Here is a 26,212-nt window from a genome sequence, read left to right as displayed (position 1 = left end):
ACTGTTGACAGCTCAGTGACATTTGATAAATGGGCACTGGAGGAACCCTAGCTTTACTTGTTTTCACTGATACACACAAACATGTTTGCCTGTCTGTATCTATCTGTCTGTCTGTCTGTCTATCTTTGCCTGGAAATTTCGGGTTATCCTAGGTAATTTACACTATGTATAACTGTACTTATGTGTACATGTGAGAGAGAGAGACAGATAGATACTATATAGATAGACAGAGATATAGACAGATACAGAGATACAGACAGAGAGAGCCAAAGCCAGCCAGCCAGCCAGCCAGTCAGTCAGCTGGCCAGCCTGCCGAATACATAAGAACATAAGAAAGAAGGAACACTTCAGCAGGCCTACTGGCCCATGCATGGCAGGTCCATGTCACCTCCCCAGCTTAGACCAATGACCCACCTAGTCAGGTCACATCCACTGAAGAAAGGAGCACGACATCAGACCTAGTAGCACAAGCTAGTCAGTTCCAACTCACACCCACCCACACTCACTCATGTACATGTAGTTATCTAACCTATTTTTACTTTTCTCTTAAAAAGGGAGTGTTAATGCAACATGGCATCAGTGAATCACTGATGTATGCCACGCTATTTGCTCTAGCTGGTGCTCAATTGAACTGGTGCTCCCACAAGGTACTAAGTGGTTACTGATTTTTTTTATTACTGCACACACTGAGTGCGCAGACACATTCCTTCATGTCTAGGCGACTCAAGCCTATTGTGCCAAATTTGAAGGAATGAAAAATAAAATGTAGATCTACGTTCAGAGCGCACTACGCGTACAAACGTAGATCTACGTTTGGACAGTTTAAGGGTTAAAGTGGAGGCATTGTACTTTCCACCTCAAGGACTTCAGTCTGGCTAACCAGTTTCCCTGAATCCCTTCACAAAATAATACCCTTCTCACACTCCCACCCCTTGTCAAGTCCCAAACACCATTCATCTCCACTCGCTTCAACCTAACACGGTCACACATGCCCACTGTATGTCCAAGCCCTTTTACACACAAAACCTCTTTTACCCCCTCCCTTCATCCTTTCCTAGGATGACCTCTACCCCTCCTTACCCCCACTACAGATTCATACATCCTCCATTTCATCCTGTTTTGCTCCAGCTCCATCCTCTCTAAATGACCAAACCACCTTAACAACCCCTCCTCAGCCCTCTGAATAATACTTTTCGTAACTCCACACCTTCACTTAACCCGAAAATGGTCCAAATGTATATATAAATTCACTACCCCAGTGCCCCGAATATTTTGAAAAATAAAAAAATCTTTTTTTTTTTAATGAAAATAAAGAGCACACTTTTATGTGTTATAGGATAAAAAAAAAACTTAGGGTCAGTATTTACAGAGATATGAGGCCAAGAAGTTGGCACTGGATGCTCACATAACAGCAACATCGAGTCCTGCCGCTTGTAGAAGTGTTGCCGATATACCTTTTTTTCTATTTTTCATATTATTTATATATTTTCATATTATTTCATATTATTTTCATATTATTTATAATTGAACTTTTTTTGTCAGAGGAAAGAAAGTCTCCCTGATAACATTGTGTATACATAGTGTTATAGTGTATACTACAGTGGCTCCCTAGTATATAGATGATAAAGGCTAAAGTGTCATTTGAAAACAGGTGAATTTGTAAATGAAGTGATAAGCCTATAGAGGCAGGTGCCAGAAGTCGCCAGAAACTTACCACAGGTCAACTGTTTTAAATAAGCTTCCTGGCCTGCTAGTGTACTCGCATATAATCTAGTGATACCAGTGAATAGCAGAATACAGTGTAGTAGTAGCAACTAACCAGTATTATAATGGTACTTAGTGGAGTGGAGTGACTTTCATTAGTTTCTTTTTTCTTGAAATACCAGACGTATACCATGAATCTCATATAACCTGTAGTTACCAGCGGTTGCAATATACACAACGAAAAGCAATTATTACTACAGAAAAAGCGTCCTTCCTCCAAAATTTCCACCAGTCAACTATTATTTTTTTTATTATCACACTGGCCGATTCCCACCAAGGCAGGGTGGCCCGAAAAAGAAAAACTTTCACCATCATTCACTCCATCACTGTCTTGCCAGAAGGGTTCTTTACACTACAGTTTTTAAACTGCAACATTAACACCCCTCCTTCAGAGTGCAGGCACTGTACTTCCCATCTCCAGGACTCAAGTCCGGCCTGCCGGTTTCCCTGAACCCCTTCATAAATGTTACTTTGCTCACACTCCAACAGCACGTCAAGTATTAAAAACCATTTGTCTCCATTCACTCCTATCAAACACGCTCATGCATGCCTGCTGGAAGTCCAAGCCCCTCGCACACAAAACCTCCTTTACCCCCTCCCTCCAACCTTTCCTAGGCTGACCCCTACCCTGCCTTCCTTCCACTAAAGACTGATACACTCTTGAAGTCATTCTGTTTCGCTCCATTCTCTCTACATGTCCGAACCACCTCAACGACCCTTCCTCAGCCCTCTGGACAACAGTTTTGGTAATCCCGCACCTCCTCCTAACTTCCAAACTACGAATTCTCTGCATTATATTCACACCACACATTGCCCTCAGACATGACATCTCCACTGCCTCCAGCCTTCTCCTCGCTGCAACATTCATCACCCACGCTTCACACCCATATAAGAGCGTTGGTAAAACTATACTCTCATACATTCCCCTCTTTGCCTCCAAGGACAAAGTTCTTTGTCTCCACAGACTCCTAAGTGCACCACTCACTCTTTTTCCCTCATCAATTCTGATTCACCTCATCTTTCATAGACCCATCCGCTGACACGTCCACTCCCAAATATCTGAATACGTTCACCTCCTCCATACTCTCTCCCTCCAATCTGATATTCAATCTTTCATCACCTAATCTTTTTGTTATCCTCATAACCTTACTCTTTCCTGCATTCACCTTCAATTTTCTTCTTTTGCACACCCTACCAAATTCATCCACCAATCTCTGCAACTTCTCTTCAGAATCTCCCAAGAGCACAGTGTCATCAGCAAAGAGCAGCTGTGACAACTCCCACTTTGTGTGTGATTCTTTATATTTTAACTCCACGCCTCTTGCCAAGACCCTCGCATTTACTTCTCTTACAACCCCATCTATAAATATATTAAACAACCACGGTGACATCACACATCCTTGTCTAAGGCCTACTTTTACTGGGAAAAAATTTCCCTCTTTCCTACATACTCTAACTTGAGCCTCACTATCCTCGTAAAAACTCTTCACTGCTTTCAGTAACCTACCTCCTACACCATACACTTGCAACATCTGCCACATTGCCCCCCTATCCACCCTGTCATACGCCTTTTCCAAATCCATAAATGCCACAAAGACCTCTTTAGCCTTATCTAAATACTGTTCACTTATATGTTTCACTGTAAACACCTGGTCCACACACCCCCTACCTTTCCTAAAGCCTCCTTGTTCATCTGCTATCCTATTCTCCGTCTTACTCTTAATTCTTTCAATTATAACTCTACCATACACTTTACCAGGTACACTCAACAGACTTATCCCCCTATAATTTTTGCACTCTCTTTTATCCCCTTTGCCTTTATACAAAGGAACTATGCATGCTCTCTGCCAATCCCTAGATACCTAACCTTACCCTCTTCCATACATTTATTAAATAATTGCACCAACCACTCCAAAACTATATCCCCACCTGCTTTTAACATTTCTATCTTTATCCCATCAATCCCGGCTGCCTTACCTCCTTTCATTTTACCTACTGCCTCACGAACTTCCCCCACACTCACAACTGGCTCTTCCTCACTCCTACAAGATGTTATTCCTCCTTGCCCTATACACGAAATCACAGCTTCCCTATCTTCATCAACATTTAACAATTCCTCAAAATATTCCCTCCATCTTCCCAATACCTCTAACTCTCCATTTAATAACTCTCCTCTCCTATTTTTAACTGACAAATCCATTTGTTCTCTAGGCTTTCTTAACTTGTTAATCTCACTCCAAAACTTTTTCTTATTTTCAACAAAATTTGTTGATAACATCTCACCCACTCTCTCATTTGCTCTCTTTTTACATTGCTTCACCACTCTCTTAACCTCTCTCTTTTTCTCCATATACTCTTCCCTCCTTGCATCACTTCTACTTTGTAAAAACTTCTCATATGCTAACTTTTTCTCCCTTACTACTCTCTTTACATCATCATTCCACCAATCGCTCCTCTTCCCTCTCCTGCACCCACTTTCCTGTAACCACAAACTTCTGCTGAACACTCTAACACTACATTTTTAAACCTACCCCATACCTCTTCGACCCCATTGCCTATGCTCTCATTAGCCCATCTATCCTCCAATAGCTGTTTATATCTTACCCTAACTGCCTCCTCTTTTAGTTTATAAACCTTCACCTCTCTCTTCCCTGATGCTTCTATTCTCCTTGTATCCCATCTACCTTTTACTCTCAGTGTAGCTACAACTAGAAAGTGATCTGATATATCTGTGGCCCCACTATAAACATGTACATCCTGAAGTCTACTCAACAGTCTTTTATCTACCAATACATAATCCAACAAACTACTGTCATTTCGCCCTACATCATATCTTGTATACTTATTTATCCTCTTTTTCTTAAAATATGTATTACCTATAACTAAACCCCTTTCTATACAAAGTTCAATCAAAGGGCTCCCATTATCATTTACACCTGGCACCCCAAACTTACCTACCACACCCTCTCTAAAAGTTTCTCCTACTTTAGCATTCAGGTCCCCTACCACAATTACTCTCTCACTTGGTTCAAAGGCTCCTATACATTCACTTAACATCTCCCAAAATCTCTCTCTCTCCTCTGCATTCCTCTCTTCTCCAGGTGCATACACGCTTATTATGACCCACTTCTCGCATCCAACCTTTACTTTAATCCACATAATTCTTGAATTTACACATTCATATTTTCTTTTCTCCTTCCATAACTGATCATTTAACATTACTGCTACCCCTTCCTTTGCTCTAACTCTCAGATACTCCAGATTTAATCCCATTTATTTCCCCCCACTGAAACTCTCCTACCCCCTTCAGCTTTGTTTCGCTTAGGGCCAGGACATCCAACTTATTTTCATTCATAACATCAGCAATCATCTGTTTCTTGTCATCCGCACTACATCCATGCACATTTAAGCATCCCAGTTTTATAAAGTTTTTCTTCTTCTCTTTTTTAGTAAATGTCTACAGGAGAAGGGGTTACTAGCCCATTGCTCCCGGCATTTTAGTCGCCTCATACGACACGCATGGCTTACGGAGGAAAGATTCTTTTCCACTTCCCCATGGACAATAGAAGAAATAAAGAAGAACAAGAGCTATTTAGAAAAAGGAGAAAAACCTAGATGTATGTATATATATATGCATGTGCGTGTCTGTGAAGTGTGACCAAAGTGTAAGTAGGAGTAGCAAAATATCCCTGTTATCTAGCGTGTTTATGAGACAGAAAAAGAAACCAGCAATCCTACCATCATGCAAAACAGTTACAGGTTTTTGTTTCACAGTCATCTGGCAGGACGGTAGTACTTCCCTGGGTGGTTGCTGTCTACCAACCTACTACTACTATAGTGATAATATAGCATTTATTGTGGTGGAGGCCAAAAAGAAAAACTAGAAAAGCTAGATACAGCGATTGATAAACAAGGGTTGAGGCTCGACCGTTCGTCACTGTAGGAGTTGCCAGCAGTCACCGGTTCTTCAACACGCAAGTTATACTTTTGTATCAATCAAATCACATATTACTCGGGTAGATAATTTCCAGTAGATCCTTCATGTGTTAGCCCAAATCACCGACCAGTATGCTTTAAATAAGTGACCCACTGATCAGATCAGACTGGCTCCGAACCCTCGACTGGACCGAACCCTCGACCGGTTTCAAACAGATTCGTTGGACAATAAAGCAGACTGTAAATGGATGGGGTTGTGGGCGCCCTTATAAAACACAAACAATAAATATAAAACAGGCAAACTCCAGGAGCGTACTCCGGTAAGCTGTCCTGATATACAAGTACAGTTAGAAATAGAAATACAGATAGCTAGAGCTTTATTTAAGGAGGTTATTAATAGAGTATTCAAGAGGTTGCTAGTAGAATTACAGTAAATCAACCATTCAATTCATTATGAAGCTGTGTGTAGTCTGCAATAAATCAAACAAACGGGCTTCCACATGGATAAATTGTCATTTTTGTGGAAATTGGTGTCACGCCTCTTGTGCAGATATCCAAGAACTAGCTACAAGCAGTATTAAAACAGGGAAGTGTTTTTGGGTATGCCCAAAGGAGATAAATCTGTGGACTAAAATCACAAAGGTATTAAAAGAGGATAACATCAAAGCTGCTTTCATAGACAACCTGGAAGCTTTCTACAACAGATGGGAACATAAAAAGTCTGGGCTGGCTGGTACTGCCCTTGATACTGGCCATGTAGTCAGAAACTGTAAGGCTGGAGGTGATGTCCTTGTAGGCAGTAAATGTGGGGCTGATAGTGCTGTCCTGGGAGACAGTAATGGTGAAGCTGGAGATGCTGTCCTGGAAGACAGTAATGGTGAAGCTGGAGGTGCTGTCCTGGGAGACAGTAATGGTGAAGCTGGAGATTTTGTCCAGGTAGTCGGGAACTATACGCAGGAAGGAATGCATATAAATGACCTCATAGGGGACAGGAGCCGTAGTGGGGAAACAAGTGTAGTCAAAGATAAGATAAAACCAATATTGCAAACTAGAAATACAACAGGAAATAGCAAACAAGAGGACTCCACTAGCAATAGTGAGGATATATTACCAAAAACAACTGGTGGGAGCTCCATTGTTGGTGCTAGGGAGGATAGGAATAAGACAGGTAAACATGCACCAACAGGGAATACAGTCACAGAAACCCAAGGCAAACGGAAACCAAGCCTGTGCACATACTATGCACTTGGTATCTGCAGACATGGGAAATCTGGAAAATCAGATGGGACGTGCAACTATGACCACCCTAGAAAATGCAGTGCCCATATGACAACAGGAAAATGCAAACTCCCTTCCTGTAAGCTTTTTCACCCTGAACTGTGTACCACTTCAGTACAGGAAAGACTGTGCTATAACTTAAATTGCCAGGCATACCATCTAAAGGGGACAAAAAGATACAAAACATCCAGGCCATGGGAAAACCTGGGTAGCCACAGCCACTCAAGAGGGAGAGGTTTTTTAGTGCCAGGAAGGAAAAAAAACTGGCAGGAAATGGCAGAAATTGTACACCAAATCCAGTCATTCCTGTAGTGGAACCACAGTCGATGGCCTCCACTCCAAACCAACAGATACAGATACTAATGCCGGAAAAAAAATCACCCCCAAGTACCAACAATACCACCAGTCCGATGACATTCTTCTTTGCAAATATACAGGGTCTAAAGCCAGCAACAAACAACAAAATACTTTTCATCCGTGGACTGCTTGCAGAGGCAAAGGCAATGTTCGCGGCTTTCACTGAGACCCACATAAAGGATCACTTGGACAACGAAATATGGATCTCAGGTTACATCCTATACAGATGTGACAGAGTGAACAGGCAAAAGGGAGGGGGTTGGCCTGTACATTGCAGAGTCACTTGTTTGCACAGAACTGCTTAATGCCTCAAATGATGTAGTGGAAGTTCTAGCAGTAAATATCGAGAACCAAAACCTAGTCATTGTGGTAGTCTATAAGCCTCCGGATGCAACATCCCAGCAATTCCAGGAACAGCTGTTAAAATTGACCACTGTCTGGAAAATCTTCCAGCTCCTGCACCCAACATCTTGCTCCTGGGGGATTTCAACTTAAGGCACCTAAAATGGAGGAATATAGCAAATAATATTGTTGCAGTAATAACACCAGGAGGCAGCTCTGATGAAAACTCACACTCACACGAGCTTTTAAATCTCTGCACAAAATTCAATTTAAACCAGCAAATAATAGAGCCTACTAGAATGGAGAATACACTAGACCTCATCTTCACTAACAATGATGATCTGATAAGAAATGTCACCATATCAAAAACAATATACTCAGATCACAACATAATTGAGGTTCAGACATGTATGCACGGAGCCCCAGACCAACAAAATGAGATTAGTCACGAGGGAGCATTCACCAAATTCAACTTCAATAACAAAAACATAAAGTGGGACCAAGTAAACCAAGTCCTAACCGATATAAGCTGGGAAGATATACTAAGCAACACAGACCCCAACTTATGCCTAGAACACATTAACTTGGTGGCACTCGATGTATGCACAAGACGTATTCCTCTAAGAAAAAGGAGGAGTAGATGTAAAATAGAAAGAGACAGGCGCTCCCTTTACAGGCGACGGAAAAGAATAACAGAGCGGCTAAAAGAGGTCAATCTATCTGAAATGCGTAGGGAGACACTGGTCAGAGAAATAGCAAACATCGAACTTAAGCTAAAGGAATCTTATAGGAGTCAGGAATCGCGGGAAGAACTAAAAGCCATAAATGAAATCGAAAGAAACCCAAAGTATTTCTTCTCCTATGCCAAATCAAAGTTGAGAACAACGTCCAGTATTGGGCCCTTACTTAAACAAGATGGGTCCTACACAGATGACAGCAAGGAAATGAGTGAGCTACTCAAGTCCCAATACGACTCAGTTTTTAGCAAGCCACTAACCAGACTGAGAGTTGAAGATCAAAATGAATTTTTTATGAGAGAGCCACAGAACTTGGTTAACACAAGCCTATCTGATGTTATCCTGACGCCAAATGACTTCGAACAGGCGATAAATGACATGCCCATGCACTCTGCCCCAGGGCCAGACTCATGGAACTCAGTGTTCATCAAGAGCTGCAAGAAGCCCCTATCACGAGCCTTTACCATCCTATAGAGAGGGAGCATGGACACGGGGGTCATCCCACAGTTACAAAAAACAACAGACATAGCCCCACTCCACAAAGGGGGCAGTAAAGCAACAGCAAAGAACTACAGACCGATAGCACTAACATCCCATATCATAAAAATCTTTGAAAGGGTCCTAAGAAGCAAGATCACCACCCATCTAGAAACCCATCAGTTACACAACCCAGGGCAACATGGGTTTAGAACAGGTCGCTCCTGTCTGTCTCAACTATTGGATCACTACGACAAGGTCCTAGATGCACTAGAAGACAAAAAGAATGCAGATGTAATATATACAGACTTTGCAAAAGCCTTCGACAAGTGTGACCATGGCGTAATAGCGCACACAATGCATGCTAAAGGAATAACAGGAAAAGTCGGTCAATGGATCTTTAATTTCCTCACTAACAGAACACAGAGTAGTAGTAGTCAACAGAGTAAAGTCCGAGGCAGCCACGGTGAAAAGCTCTGTTCCACAAGGCACAGTACTCGCTCCCATCTTGTTCCTCATCCTCATATCTGACATAGACAAGGATGTCAGCCACAGCACCGTGTCTTCCTTTGCAGATGACACCCGAATCTGCATGACAGTGTCTTCCATTGCAGACACTGCAAGGCTCCAGGCGGACATCAACCAAATCTTTCAGTGGACTGCAGAAAACAACATGAAGTTCAACGATGAGAAACTTCAATTACTCAGATATGGTAAACACGAGGAAATTAAATCTTCATCAGAGTACAAAACAAATTCTGGCCACAAAATAGAGCGAAACACCAACGTCAAAGACCTGGGAGTGATCATGTCGGAGGATCTCACCTTCAAGGACCATAACATTGTATCAATCACATCTGCTAGAAAAATGACAGGATGGATAATGAGAACCTTCAAAACGAGGGATGCCAAGCCCATGATGACACTCTTCAGGTCACTTGTTCTATCTAGGCTGGAATATTGCTGCACACTAACAGCACCTTTCAAGGCAGGTGAAATTGCTGACCTAGAAAATGTACAGAGAACCTTCACGGCGCGCATAACGGAGATAAAACACCTCAATTACTGGGAGCGCTTGAGGTTCCTGAACCTGTATTCCCTGGAATGCAGGCGGGAGAGATACATGATTATATACACCTGGAAAATCCTAGAGGGACTAGTACCGAACTTGCACACGAAAATCACTCACTACAAAAGCAAAAGACTTGGCAGACGATGCAACATCCCCCCAATGAAAAGCAGGGGTGTCACTAGCACGTTAAGAGACCATACAATAAGTGTCAGGGGCCCGAGACTGTTCAACTGCCTCCCAGCATACATAAGGGGGATTACCAACAGACCCCTGGCAGTCTTCAAGCTGGCACTGGACAAGCACCTAAAGTCGGTTCCTGATCAGCCGGGCTGTGGCTCGTACGTTGGTTTGAGTGCAGCCAGCAGTAACAGCCTGGTTGATCAGGCTCTGATCCACCAGGAGGCCTGGTCACAGACCGGGCCGCGGGGGCGTTGACCCCCGGAACTCTCTCCAGGTAAACTCCAGGTATATAATTTTTATGTTCTGATTATTACAATTTATAGTAGTTCTTGTCATTTCATAACCAATCTTTGTTCTGACACTAGTATTAGGTACTGAAATTAAATTCAAGTTGTCACGAACACACTGACAAATGGACATTTACACCTGCCTTGGCCATTTACTATTGTCTTGGAATATATACAAAGTATTTATAGGTCCCCAGCAGTGTTTTGGATATGTGGAAGTAAAGAAGAAGAAGAAGAAAACGATGAAGATGACGAAGACGACGACGAAGACGACGAAGACGACGACGAAAACGACGAAGACGACGAAGACGACTTAATAATAAGTTCCCTTGCAGCATGAAAAACAAGCCTCAGTCCACCCCTGACAGTGACGTGATGATATAACATTAGATAACAGCTGATATTTGATGAGCATACGCGAGGGTGCGGTGATAATACTTGATAAGATTATAGGTGACATTTGATGAGCATCGGCCCTCGCTTTGTTTTCGCTGGCACACAAACATGTCTATTTGTTTGTCTGTCAAGCTCCCTGTCTAACTATCTATCTGTCTAGCTCTCTGTCTCAGAGAGAGCCACAAGACTGCATCATGTTTACTCATATCTTCAAGCAGAGTATAGTACTCTGTCTGGATTTTTTTGGGTTATTCTTGGTAATTTACACTATGTATACTTGTATTTATGTGTACCTGTGAGACAGAGATAGACAGAGACAGAAAGAGATAGACAGAGATAGAGACAGATAGACAGAGACAGAAATAGAGACAGACAGGCAGACATAGACACAGACAAACAAACGGAGCCAGACCGCCAGCAGCCAGCCAGCCAGCCAGCCAGCTAGCCAATTAGCCAGTCAGCCAGCCAGCCAGCCAGCCAATCAGCCAGTCAGACAGCCAGCCAGCCTGCTGAACGAGTATTACGTTCCAGAATTGTTTCTCTTTACTTAGGGCATAGGTTATAAGACATTCTGAAAGGGTGTTGCATAAATGTTGCAAATGGCTTATTATCGAGTTTTTTTTATATTTCCTCGACTACTTATGGCCACATCCACCTCAAAACCACTAAACTCGGGGTCAACATCACTTTCCTCTTAAAATGGGAGAGTTAATACTACATGAAATCAGTGAATCCCAGGTGTTTGCCATGCTGTTTGCTCTAGCTGGCGTTCATTTGAACTGGTGCTCCCACAAGGTACTAAGTGGTCCCAGATTTTTTAATACAGTGCACACTGAGTGTTATGACCCATTCTGTGCTGACAAGCCATCTCAGGCCAATCATGCCATATTTGAAGGCAGGAAAAATAAAACATTTATATACGTTTGGGGCACTAGCGGTAAGAACGTATATACAGTGGACCCCCGGCATACGATATTAATCTGTTCCTGAGAGGTCATTGTATGCCAAAATTATTGTAAGGTGAATTAATTTTCCCCATAAGAAATAATGAAAATCAAATTAATCCGTGCAAGACACCCAAAAGTATGAAAAAAAAGTTTTACCACATGAAATATTAAGTTTAATGCACAAAAACTGAAGAAGACATGCACAGTTAGTAGTACTCTACTAACAATAGAATACATGACACTTACCTTTAATGAAGATATGGTGATGATTGATGGGATGGGAGGAGGGAGAGTGTCGAACTTATTGTTTAGAAGGGGAATCCCCTTCCATTAGGACTTGAAAGTATCAAGTCCTTTTCCGGGGTTACTTCCCTTCTTCTTTTAATGCCACTAGGACCAGCTTGAGAGTCACTGGACCTCTGTCGCACAACACATCTGTCCATAGAACTCTGTACCTCTTGTTCCTTATGATCTGTCTAAAGTGGTTCACAACATTGCCATTGTAATAGTCACCAGCATGGCTTGCAATAGCTGTGTGAGGGTGATTTTCATCCATAAAGGTTTGCACTTCAAGGCACTTTGCACACATTTCCTTAATCTCTTTTTTTCAATTCTATACTAATTCTCACCCTTTTTACCACAGGGATGGCACTAGACGCTTTCTTGGGGTCCATGGTGACTTATTTTGTAGTTACAAGCACTAAAAACACTGGGATAATGTGAAATGTACCGAACGTATGCGTAGATGCGACCTGGACTGTCTAATGTACGGGAAGCCTACGAGACACAGAGACTACCATTAACAGTCAAAATCTCAATGTAGCAGACTTAGTTCATTGCACTGAACATTTGTCTGGCCTAATATTCTGCCCATTATATCAAGGTTTTATTTTACAGTACTATTAATTTCTTCACTAAATACTATAAATATCTACCACACAACAATACAATTATGCCATACACCATGGTACAAGTTGACCTATATACAGTGGACCCCCGCATACCGTTGGCATCACATACCGTTTATTCCGCATACCGCTCACTTTAATCGCAAAAATTTTGCCTCGCATACCGCTCAAAAACCCGCTCACCGCTGTTCGTCCGAGACGCGTCCAATGTGCGCCTTAGCCAGTCTCACATGTTCCGCCGGTGGCATTGTTTACCAGCCAGCCTCCGCGGTAGCATCCAAGCATACAATCGTAACATTTCGTATTATTACAGTGTTTTTGGTGATTTTATCTGGAAAATAAGTGACCATGGGCCCCAAGAAAGCTTCTAGTGCCAACCCTACAGCAATAAGGGTGAGAATTACTATAGAGATGAAGAAAAAGATCATTGATAAGTATGAAAGTGGAGTGCGTGTCTCCGAGCTGGCCAGGTTGTATAATAAACCCCAATCAACCATCGCTACTATTGGTGGTACAGCTGCTGCTGCTGCACTGTCAGCTGCTGCTGCTGCTGTAGCATCATCTGCTGCTGCTGTAGCATCGTCTGCTGCTGCTGTAGCATCGTCTGCTGCTGCTGTAGCACTGTCAGCTGCTGCTGCTGCTGTAGCATCGTCTGCTGCTGCTGCAGCATCATCTGCTGCTGCTGTAGCATCGTCTGCTGCTGCTGTAGCATCGTCTGCTGCTGCTGTAGCATCGTCTGCTGCTGCTGTAGCACTGTTGTTGGTGTGGCTTATTGAGAATATACCAAGAAACAATTAACCCCAGAGGATTTGCCACCCAGGATAACCCAAAAAAGTCAGTGTCATCGAAGACTGTCTAACTTATTTCCATTGGGGTCCTTAATCTTGTCTCCCAGGATGCAACCCACACCAGTCGACTAACACCCAGGTGAACAGGGAAAAATGCCTGGAACTAGTGCTCGTATTGGTGAATTTAAAGCCAGCAAAGGTTGGTTTGAGAGATTTAAGAATCGTAGTGACATACACAGTGTGATAAGGCATGTTCTGGAAGAAAATACCAAACAGGACCTACAGTACTCAGGAGGAAAAGGCACTCCCAGGACACAGTGTCTCATCAGTCATTGCTGCATCTTCAATAAAGGTAAGTGTCATTTATTCTTCATTTAGTAGACTAGTACATGCACAATATATACTGTGCATGTACTACTCTACTATTGTGCATGTATCCTTCTCTTTGTGTGTAGGAAAATGTATATTTCACGTGGTAAAAAAATTTTTTTCATACTTTTGGGTGTCTTGCACGGATTAATTTGATTTCCATTATTTCTTATGGGGAAAATTCATTCGCATACCGATTATTTCGCATACCAATGAGCCCTCTTGCACGGATTAAAATCGGTATGCGGGGGTCCACTGTACCATGACTTATGAAAACCTTCAACACAATGATCAATCTAGACATTCATTACATTTACTTTATATTTCATTTAAAGTGGAATTAAACTTCCATATGAAAATGCTATATGTACCAAAGTTTTTATTTTCACTAATCCAATTAATTTTACCAACATCAAAAAACAATTAACATATGTAAAAACCTTTTAAACTTCACCTGTAATATCAAATTTTTTAGTTCATCATCAGAGAGGAATGCTGGTTTATAATGACCCTCAGTGTAAGAATTAAGGGATCCACGCAGCATTTTCATGTGTTGAACTGCCATTCGGAGAACTGTAAGCTTGTCGAGCTTTCGCGAGGTACACACAGGAATAATGCTACTCAGTTCCATGATATACGTGTTCATCTTGTCACGTCTCCGTTTTTCAATTTCACTGTGATTTTGTCTGGAAAGAAACATTTTAATTACAAATTTTTCTTTATCGAAGATCTGAATTCTATATAGCACATCACTGTACTGCATAATTTTTTTTAGCACACTGACCATCTCCCACCAAAGCAGGGTGACCTAAACAAAAAGAAATGAATGTTTTTTCTTCTTTTTATATTTAGAAATTTATACAGAAGGGATTACTAGTCCCTTGCTCCCAGCACTGCAGATGCCTTTTATGACATGCATGGCTTACTGAGGAAGGATTCTTCTCCATTTTCCCATGGAAGTGGAGAAGAATTATATACCATACAGATAATTTGTTATCAATTACCATAAGGCAATAAAGAAATTAAGCCAAAAATCCAACTTGCCTTTTATTCCAATCTCCTGCTGTTCTCGGAATTTTAATGTTATCCCCATCATCATCATTACTATCACTGAGGAAAGAAGGGGTATTCACTGTATTAATCCATTTAATTTATTTTAAATATTTATTGTTTATAGCATTACACAACTAATAAAATTTTCTTCATTATTTATTGGTATATTTAATTATAGGCTTCAAATTCATAAAATTTATAAACTTTCAGATGACATCTGAAAATACAAATCACTTAAAAAATAATGAAAATCATAGATCATAAATTGCATTTTGTTCAGCTAATACAAGGAAACTGGAATCTCAAAAATTATTTATTGTATTAAACAATCTACAGGTAAACTGTATGATTAAAACTAAATAACCCACACAGGCTTTGGGTTTCATACAATAAAAATTAATTTCATGGTTTTATTATGCACCCCATACCCATTCTGTGGACAGAAGTCGAAAGAATACAGAAGTACAGTGGACCCCCGCTTTACGATCAGCTCCCAATGCGACCAATTATGTAAGTGCGTTTGTACGTGTATGTTTGGGGGTCTGAAATGGACTAATCTAATTCACAATATTCCTTATGGGAACAAATTCGTTCAGTAATGGCACCTGAACATACTTCTGGAATGAAATAGTAATATCCTAAGCCAGGAGTCCACTGTACTGCACTGTACTTCAAATCAATCCATTTGTTTACACACTGGGTTCAATAATGAATTTAGTTGTGTATTATACTAGTCTTAAACTTCATAAAACTCAGAATCAATGTCATTTTATTATACTACTCACATAAACGATCCTCTCCTCTTTTTAGAACCACCATCAGAAGAAAAGGAGGCCACAGAATTGCACTCAGACCGATACTTTGGGAAATCAAAGTTGCTGATCCCAAACATCTTGTTTTATTACCACCTTTGGAACACTGTAAATAAAAATATGTTTAGATTCATATAAAGTTACTCATTTTTTGGCACAATACTATCTCACAAATTGGAAAAGGAAACTGAAAAACATTTTGGTTTATCCTAGACCACTAACGAGTTGAAATGAAACGTCAGCTAGTTTCCATTCCCAATCTTATGCACTAGTTGTGACTTAGCAGATACACTGTTGTGAGGAATGTTTCTTTGTATAATATGTATTCAATATATATACTGAATGCCTGTTTGTTTTGTATATATTTAATACATAATATGCAGAGTGGAATTCCTCACACTGTACAGAAATTCAAAGTATGGTACAGTACAGCACTGTGTATAGGTCACAGGATTTACCACATACACTACCAGCTTAAAAATTTATGTAGTTTTAAGAGCTAAAGGAAACTTTCATAAGATACAGTAATGTGATTATATTAACAAATATTCATAGACAAGTTTTCCCAAAATATCTATTCATATTTTTCTTACAAACATTAAATACTGTAGAGTAGCAAATAATGTTAATCAAACACTATGGTTAAAAATGCAATGCAGGAGGAGGAGGTTATGGGAAAGGTAGGGAATGTGTAAAACACTGCCTAGTATTCTTATTCTCATGCACCTTGCTAGGACTTTATCTGTCCATATACAATGAGTCATTCTCACGGAATCATTTCTTCTGTGAATATCATTAATGTCTTATATACAGGAGGGTCCAGCTTATACAGAAGGTTAGGTTCCATAGCCTTCTTTTTCACTTTCAAATGCATATAAAAGCCTGATAACATGTTTACACTATCATATATTAAGTGAGCAATAGAGCTAGACCTAAAAAATGCATATATAGTACAGTACACACATTACTTACCTTAAAATATTTTTGTACTTAGCTTATAGTGAGTGGTGAATGTATTTATTGTAGGAAGCCTAAATAAATGAGGAATGGGTATAACTGAAAACTGCTGTATTAGGGAAATGCTGTAAAGTGAAGCATTGTAAAGCAGGGCCCACCTATACTTACATGTACAGGTGGACCCTGCTTTACTATCACATCACATTCTGTAATAATACAGATAACTAGTTTCACTCTTATTGTAATTTTATCTGAAATTTATTTTGAGTTAATGGAATAATTTTAATATACAGCCTTTCCTCACTTAACGACGGAGTTATGTTCCTAATATCATGTTGGTAAACGAATTCGTCACTAAGTGAGGAGCATACTATAATGATAGTGGGTTTGTGTCAACCATCTTTGATTTTATTTTAATGTCACCTTTACATCATTTATAACATTTTTGGTATATGTATTTTTAAATGTTTACACAGTAGTGTACTGTATATTGTAACAATCAGAATAGAGGAAATCAGCTCTAATATACATTATTTAGGTATGCAAGTGTGTGTCAAGGTAGAAAGTTGAAAGTGAACATAGAAAAGAGTAAGGTGGTGAGGGTATCAAATGATTTAGATAAAGAAAAATTGGATATCAATTTGGGGAGGAGGAGTATGGAAGAAGTAAATGTTTTCAGATACAGTATTTGGGAGTTGATGTGTCAGCGGATGGATTTATGAAGGATGAGGTTAATCATAGAATTGATGAGGGAAAAAAGGTGAGTGATGCATTGAGGTATATGTGGAGACAAAAAACATTATCTATGGAGGCAAAGAAGGGAATGTATGAAAGTATAGTAGTACCAACACTCTTATATGGGTGTGAAGCTTGGGTTGTGAATGCAGCAGCGAGGAGCGGTTGGAGGCAGTGGAGATGTCCTGTCTAAGGGCAATGTGTGGTGTAAATATTATGCAGAAAATTCGGAGTGTGGAAATTAGGAGAAGGTGAGGAGTTAATAAGAGTATTAGTCAGAGGGCTGAAGAGGGGTTGCTGAGGTGGTTTGGTCATTTAGAGAGAATGGATCAAAGTAGAATGACAGAGAGCGTATAAATCTGTAGGGGAAGGAAGGCGGGGTAGAGGTCGTCCTCGAAAATGTTGGAAGGAAGGGGTAAGGGAGGTTTTATGGGCGAGGGGCTTGGACTTCCAGCAGGCGTGCATGAGAGTGTTCGTTAGGAGCGAATGGAGACAAATGGTATTTGGGACCTGACGATCTGTTGGGGTGTGAGTAGGGTAATATTTAGTGAAGGGATTCAAGGAAACCGGTTATTTTTATATAGCCGGACTTGAGTCTTGGAAATGGGAAGTACAATGGCTGCACTCTAAAGGAGGGGTTTGGGATATTAGCAGTTTGGAGGGATGTATTGTGTATCTTTATACGTATATGCTTCTAAACTGTTGTGTTCTGAGAACCTCTGCAAAAACAGTGATTATGTGTGAGTGAGGTGAAAGTGTTGAATGATGATGAAAGTATTTTCTTTTGGGGGATTTTCTTTCTTTTTGGGTCACCCTACCTCGGTGGGAGACAGCCGACTTATTAAAAAAAAAAAAAAAAAAAAAGCATGCTGGTCAGAGAGCCTGTTGTAAGTTTGAGTCGTTGGTACACGAGTACGCTGCTAAGTGAGGAAAGGCTGTAGTGTAAGTGTTCTTATTTCCATGTAACATGATTTTATCTGCTTCATGTATAACTGTTTAATGTTCATGTAATCTATTTTACTGCAAAAATCATTATTATCTCATATACATATATGCAAGATACTGTAGTCCTTCCAGATTTAAGTTAGGTTTAAGCTTGCCTGAAATCCTCTGCATAACTAAGGGGCTTTCCATGAATTATATTGAAAACTACTAAACCCATATGAATTTAAACTAACAGCATACCCATAATTTGTCTTAATACTGCCTTTAGTACTGCATTTATGAACACTGATTAAATTTTCACCTGGCCAATCTGGCCTGCCTTGTTTGGTTAAAAATGCTACAGTGATTAATTTGGTCTTTTTTTGTATTGCTTATCAAGTTCTTATGTTTACTATGTTTCAACACACTATAATATAAAAATAATATCTTCATTTACTACATGTACATGGTATATGGAGAGTAAAAGAAAGGTGAAGAGAGTGGTGAGAGAGTGCAAAAGGAGAGCAGATGAAAGAGTGGGAGAGGCACTGTCAAGAAATTTTAATGAAAATAAGAAAAAATTTTGGAGTGAGTTAAACAAGTTAAGAAAGCCTAGGGAAAGTATGGATTTGTCAGTTAAAAACAGAGTAGGGGAGTTAGTAGATGGGGAGAGGGAGGTATTAGGTAGATGGCGAGAATATTTCGAGGAACTTTTAAATGTTAAGGAAGAAAGGGAGGCGGTAATTTCATGCACTGGCCAGGGAGGTATACCATCTTTTAGGAGTGAAGAAGAGCAGACTGTAAGTGTGGTGGAGGTACGTGAGGCATTACGTAGAATGAAAGGGGGTAAAGCAGCTGGAACTGATGGGATCATGACAGAAATGTTAAAAGCAGGGGGGAATATAGTGTTGGAGTGGTTGGTACTTTTGTTTAATAAATGTATGAAAGAGGGGAAGGTACCTAGGGATTGGCGGAGAGCATGTATAGTCCCTTTATATAAAGGGAAAGGGGACAAAAGAGATTGTAAAAATTATAGAGGAATAAGTTTACTGAGTATACCAGGAAAAGTATACGGTAGGGTTATAATTGAAAGAATTAGAGGTAAGACAGAATGTAGAATTGCGGACGAACAAGGAGGTTTCAGAGTGGGTAGGGGATGTGTAGATCAAGTGTTTACATTGAAGCATATATGTGAACAGTATTTAGATAAAGGTAGGGAAGTTTTTATTGCATTTATGGATTTAGAAAAGGCATATGATAGAGTGGATAGAGGAGCAATGTGGCAGATGTTGCAAGTATATGGAATAGGTGGTAAGTTACTAAATGCTGTAAAGAGCTTTTATGAGGATAGTGAGGCTCAGGTTAGGGTGTGTAGAAAAGAGGGAGAATACTTCCCGGTAAAAGTAGGTCTTAGACAGGGATGTGTAATGTCACCATGGTTGTTTAATATATTTATAGATGGGGTTGTAAAAGAAGTAAATGCTAGGGTGTTCGGGAGAGGGGTGGGATTAAATTATGGGGAATCAAATTCAAAATGGGAATTGACACAGTTACTTTTTGCTGATGATACTGTGCTTATGGGAGATTCTAAAGAAAAATTGCAAAGGTTAGTGGATGAGTTTGAGAATGTGTGTAAAGGTAGAAAGTTGAAAGTGAACATAGAAAAGAGTAAGGTGATGAGGGTATCAAATGATTTAGATAAAGAAAAATTGGATATCAAATTGGGGAGGAGGAGTATGGAAGAAGTGAATGTTTTCAGATACTTGGGAGTTGACGTGTCGGCGGATGGATTTATGAAGGATGAGGTTAATCATAGAATTGATGAGGGAAAAAAGGTGAGTGGTGCGTTGAGGTATATGTGGAGTCAAAAAACGTTATCTATGGAGGCAAAGAAGGGAATGTATGAAAGTATAGTAGTACCAACACTCTTATATGGATGTGAAGCTTGGGTGGTAAATGCAGCAGCGAGGAGATGGTTGGAGGCAGTGGAGATGTCCTGTCTAAGGGCAATGTGTGGTGTAAATATTATGCAGAAAATTCGGAGTGTGGAAATTAGGAGAAGGTGTGGAGTTAATAAAAGCATTAGTCAGAGGGCAGAAGAGGGGTTGTTGAGGTGGTTTGGTCATTTAGAGAGAATGGATCAAAGTAGAATGACATGGAAAGCATATAAATCTATAGGGGAAGGAAAGAGGGGTAGGGGTCGTCCTCGAAAGGGTTGGAAAGAGGGGGTAAAGGAGGTTTTGTGGGTGAGGGGCTTGGACTTCCAGCAAGCGTGCACGAGCGTGTTAGATAGGAGTGAATGGAGACGAATGATACTTGGGACCTGACGATCTGTTGGAGTGTGAGCAGGGTAATATTTAGTGAAGGGATTCAGGGAAACCGGTTATTTTCATATAGTCGGACTTGAGTCCTGGAAATGGGAAGTACAATGCCTGCACTTTAAAGGAGGGGTTTGGGATATTGGCAGTTTGGAGGGATATGTTGTGTATCTCTATACGTATATGCTTCTAAACTGTTATATTCTGAGCAACAGACATAGCCCCACTCCACAAAGGGGGCAGTAAAGCAACAGCAAAGAACTACAGACCAATAGCACTAACATCCCATATCATAAAAATCTTTGAAAGGGTCCTAAGAAGCAAGATCACCACCCATCTAGAAACCCATCAGTTACACAACCCAGGGCAACATGGGTTTAGAACAGGTCGCTCCTGTCTGTCTCAACTACTGGATCACTACGACAAGGTCCTAAATGCACTAGAAGACAAAAAGAATGCAGATGTAATATATACAGACTTTGCAAAAGCCTTCGACAAGTGTGACCATGGCGTAATAGCGCACAAAATGCGCGCTAAAGGAATAACAGGAAAAGTCGGTCGATGGATCTATAATTTCCTCACTAACAGAACACAGAGAGTAGTCGTCAACAGAGTAAAGTCCGAGGCAGCTACGGTGAAAAGCTCTGTCCCACAAGGCACAGTACTAGCTCCCATCTTGTTCCTCATCCTCATATCCGACATAGACAAGGATGTCAGCCACAGCACCGTGTCTTCCTTTGCAGATGACACCCGAATCTGCATGACAGTGTCTTCCATTGCAGACACTGAAAGGCTCCAGGCGGACATCAACCAAATCTTTCAGTGGGCTGCAGAAAACAATATGAAGTTCAACGATGAGAAATTTCAATTACTCAGATATGGTAAACATGAGGAAATTAAATCTTCATCAGAGTACAAAACAAATTCTGGCCACAAAATAGAGCGAAACACCAACGTCAAAGACCTAGGAGTGATTATGTCGGAGGATCTCACCTTCAAGGACCATAACATTGTATCAATCGCATCTGCTAGAAAAATGACAGGATGGATAATGAGAACCTTCAAAACTAGGGAGGCCAAGCCCATGATGACACTCTTCAGGTCACTTGTTCTATCTAGGCTGGAATATTGCTGCACTCTAACAGCACCTTTCAAGGCAGGTGAAATTGCCGACCTAGAAAATGTACAGAGAACTTTCACGGCGCGCATAACGGAGATAAAACACCTCAATTACTGGGAGCGCTTGAGGTTTCTAAACCTGTATTCCCTGGAACGCAGGAGGGAGAGATACATGATTATATACACCTGGAAAATCCTAGAGGGACTAGTACCAAACTTGCACACGAAAATCACTCACTACGAAAGCAAAAGACTTGGCAGACGATGCACCATCCCCCCAATGAAAAGCAGGGGTGTCACTAGCACGTTAAGAGACCATACAATAAGTGTCAGGGGCCCGAGACTGTTCAACTGCCTCCCAGCACACATAAGGGGGATTACCAACAGACCCCTGGCAGTCTTCAAGCTGGCACTGGACAAGCAACTAAAGTCAGTTCCTGATCAGCCGGGCTGTGGCTCGTACGTTGGTTTGCGTGCAGCCAGCAGCAACAGCCTGGTTGATCAGGCGCTGATCCACCAGGAGGCCTGGTCACAGACCGGGCCGCGGGGGCGTTGACCCCCGAAACTCTCTCCAGGTAAACTCCAGGTAAAAGCAGTGATAATGTGTGAGTGTGGTGAAAGTGTTGAATGATGATGAAAGTATTTTCTTTTTGGGGATTTTCTTTCTTTTTTGGGTCACCCTGCCTCGGTGGGAGACGACCGACTTGTTGAAAAAAAAAAAAAAAAAAAAAAAAAAAAAAAAAAAAAAACATGGTATACAGCCCTAGCTAACACCAATGATATATGTACTACTATATAGAAAGCTGCTTGTTATGCAGAGCATTTCGGGGAAATTAGGTCAGTTTTGTCCCAGGATGCAACCGACACCAGTCGACTATTTCCCAGGTACCCATTTTACTGATGGGTGAACATACACTGGTGTAAAGACACATGCCCAATGTTTCTACCCTCACTGGAAATCGAACCCAGACCCTCACTGTATGAAGCGAGAGCTTTAGCCACCAGGCCAGGGTTATTATTACCGCCTCTCCTCACTTGACGATGGAGTTCCATTTCTAATACTATGTCAGTAAATGAATTCGTTGCTAAGTGAGGAGCATACTATAGTGGTAGTGGGTTTGTGTCAACCATCTTTGATATTGTTTCACTGTCATCTTTGCACTATTTATAATATTTCTAGTATATTTTTAAATGTTTATACAGTAGCATACTGTATGTTGTAATAAACAGAATAGAGGATATCAGCTCTAATATTTATTATTTAGGTATGCATACTGGTCAGAGACCCCATCGTAAGTCCGAGTCATTGGTAAACGAGTATGTCGCAAAGCGAGGAGAGGCTGTATTATTGCATTCATGGGGGAATGCTAAATCCAAAAGGATAATACAGCACCTGGGAGAAAGGGAGTCATTCAGGTCCGATGTAAGAAGGGGGAGTTGAGATCCTGTTCCTTAGATCACTGGTATCAAGGACCCTCACTTGAGGGTCTCTCCTATGTTGAAGAAAATTTTATTAGATTATTAACCTAGTGGGTCAATAACCCAGGATAACCCAATAAAGCCAATATAATCAGACTGTGCCATATTTTCACTGGACTTATATTACTCCTCTCCCTCCATTGATAATGTCTCAGCTCACACACAGCTCTCCATCGGGCTGCTAACGGAGCCACTGGCTTCTTGGACCTCTTGGGGAGGGTCGATGGTGCTCGTGCAAGCAGCAGATCCCGGGGCAACTTGCTGCTGTTTGCAATGGCTGTCTGCCGAGGAGAGACAGGCACCTAGCAACATCTGTTGTTGGGGCAATGGATGAATTCCCTGCTATGTTTGTTAACTGCTCATTACTCTGTAATTTGTCTATGATTGTAATCATGTGATAACGTGTTTATCATTCATTACCTTTGAAACTTGTCATGATTTTGACCAGCTCTACTTGGAGCTCATTACCTTTGTAAATTCTCATGATTAATGTGTTTATGATTCATTACCTTTGCAATTATTCATGAGTGTGACCAGCTCTACCTGGAGCTCATTACCTTTGTAACTTGGTCATGATTATGACCAGATCTAGTTCATTACCTTTGTAACTTGCTCAGCTATCAAAACTTTGGAGTCCAGTCCCTGGACCAATTATGTACCTCTGTAATCTTTTGACTACCGCCCACAGGATGGGTATGGGGTGCATAATAAACATATTAAACTGAAACTCACACACAGGACAGGGGTTCAATCCCTGGTACGAGTTTAAAGGACCCCAGTAGAAATAAGCCAGACAATCTAATGACAGTGGCTTTATTGGGTTAACGTGGGTCACTAATCCACCGGGTTAATAATCCTGTAGTGCCTGTCACCTAGCTAGCTCCCAGACACATGGCTCAACTATTACCTACCCACACCACACTCAACAGTGCCTAATTACCTTAGATGGCAGAACCTCATACCCATGGGTAATAGGCACCAAACTGAAGTATTTCTCTTCTAAGACTCAAACTTTCCATTATAAAAAAAATGTTTGTGGCCTGAGCAGCACACAGTACATCAGCTGCTGCTGCTCCAGCAGCTGTCTAACCCAGCGGCACTAAACTATCGTAGCTGTCACTGGAAGTTTATTTACACACAGGTACACAAAAGAATGTCAGTGACTTAGCTCCATTGGGCCCTTAAAGTGTAGTTACACTGACTGTTCTTATGGTATACCTGGAGGGGGTTTCGGGGGTCAACGCCCCCGTGGCCCGGTCCGTGACCAGGCCTTGTAGTGGATCAGGGCCTGATCAACCAGGCTGTTACTGCTGGCCGCACGTAAAAATCATCGTACGAGCCACAACCCGGCTGGTCAGGTACTGATTTTAGATGCTTGCCCATTATTTTTATAACGGGAAAGCTCTAAATCCGTATGATTATCCAACGCCTATAGGGGGATAATGGAAGGTATCCAGGCTTAATTCAGGGAACTGGAGCACAGACCCAATTCCTTAGATCAAGGGCCCCCTCACCAGCGTCAAGGAACCTCCCTTGAGGGAGATGCTTGTCCAGCTCCTTGAAGACAGCCAGGTGTCTATTGGTAATCCCCCTTATGTATGCCGAGAGTTGAACAGTGTTGGGGCCCTAACACTTACTATATCGTCTCTTAGCAGACTCGTGGCGCCCTGCTTTCCAATAAGGGGATGTTGCATCTCCTGCCAAGTCTTTTGCTTTCGTAGGCAGTGATTTTCATGTGCAGATTTGGGACTAGTCCCGCTAGGATTTTCCAAGTATATTATCATGTGTCTTTCTCTCCTCTGTTCCAGAGAATGCAAATCAAGGAGATTCAACCATTCCCAGTAATTTAGGTGCCTTATATGTGCCATGAAAGTTATCTGTATATTCTCCAGGTCTCCACTTTCGTTTGCCTTGAAAGGGGGCGTTAGTGTACAGCTATATTCCAGCCTAGAGATGGGTATGGGGTGCATAATAAAGATATTAAACTAGAAGTACTAGAACTAGCCGGGTTTAATAAGTCATGACACTTCCTCTCCCTAATGACGCTTCCCTCACCAACCTTTAATGCACCCTATCTTTCACGCTTACACCAAAAGGGTCTTTCCTATACATAAAGCTAAGTTAAATTTTCTCTTTGGGGCTCTGGGGAAAATAGTGGATTTTTGGGGGCTAGTGGAGTTTTATTGGGGGGAAGGCTTTGTGGGGGATCTTCTTCTTCTTCTTCTTCTTCTTCTTATTATTATTATTATTATTATTATTATTATTATTATTATTATTATTATTATTATTATTATTATTATTAATTACTATTATTACCATCACCATCATTATTATTTTTTGTTAAACATTTTTTGTTTGCAAATGCTTATTCAACACTATTATAACCTAAAATAACATAAAACAGGTTAATTTATAATTAATGTGAGTAGCCAAGGTCGGGATGGTGGGGGGTTTAAATTTCGAATAATTTTCTTATTGTCGTACATCAGACAAGCGCACAGTCCATAATAAACATTTACATAACCTTATATATTTTTTAAAACAAATCCGCTCCAGTAAATGTAATTTGCTGTAATCATTCTGTTACATTAAGCAAAAAAATAACTATAATATTTTAATTATGTTAGAAGCTATATCGTTGTATTATATAAATACTTTAAAAGACTTTCATATGCCGGTATGAACAACTGAAAATAAGAACCCTAAATGAAGCTTCGCATGGTGATTTGTAGCTCAATGATCAGAACATTCAGTTTACAAATGGAAGATCCGAGTTCGATCCATGGACAGGGCGAAAAGTAAGGGCAGCTCTCCAACTTTCGATTGCTGACAACAAACTGTATACACACGGAGAAGTCTATGCACACATTCTAAAAAAAATCCTGTCAATCCACATCTTAGGTAACAATCTATTTTTTTTTTGCCTTGAAAAGACTGCTGAATATGTTTTATTTACAGTTATCATTATCTTTATGGG

At 40.8% G+C, this 26,212-nt stretch overlaps 1 protein-coding gene across 3 annotated transcripts in view; it reads right to left on the bottom strand.

Moving 5' to 3' along the window:
* Window positions 1–24,462, bottom strand: part of cyc (basic helix-loop-helix ARNT-like protein cyc) — a 92,921-nt gene extending 68,459 nt beyond the window's left edge. Inside the window, exons 1-4 of one of the 3 annotated variants that reach the window (XM_053795052.2) lie at window positions 24,176–24,462; window positions 15,677–15,809; window positions 14,883–14,948; window positions 14,293–14,524 (exon numbers count right to left, since the gene is read on the bottom strand). In XM_053795052.2, the coding sequence (XP_053651027.1) occupies window positions 14,293–14,524; window positions 14,883–14,948; window positions 15,677–15,783 (405 nt within the window). In that variant the 5' untranslated portion in view covers window positions 15,784–15,809; window positions 24,176–24,462. The remainder of the gene's footprint in view (window positions 1–14,292; window positions 14,525–14,882; window positions 14,949–15,676; window positions 15,810–24,175) is intronic. The other 2 variants (XM_053795044.2, XM_053795035.2) reach the window with 2 other exon arrangements.
* Window positions 24,463–26,212: the final 1,750 nt, after the last annotated feature.

The sequence above is a fragment of the Cherax quadricarinatus genome, chromosome 37 (assembly GCF_038502225.1).
Source record: "Cherax quadricarinatus isolate ZL_2023a chromosome 37, ASM3850222v1, whole genome shotgun sequence".
NCBI lineage: Eukaryota > Metazoa > Arthropoda > Malacostraca > Decapoda > Parastacidae > Cherax > Cherax quadricarinatus.
Note: the sequence above shows the minus strand (reverse complement) of the source record. Positions and strands in the feature narration are given on the sequence as shown.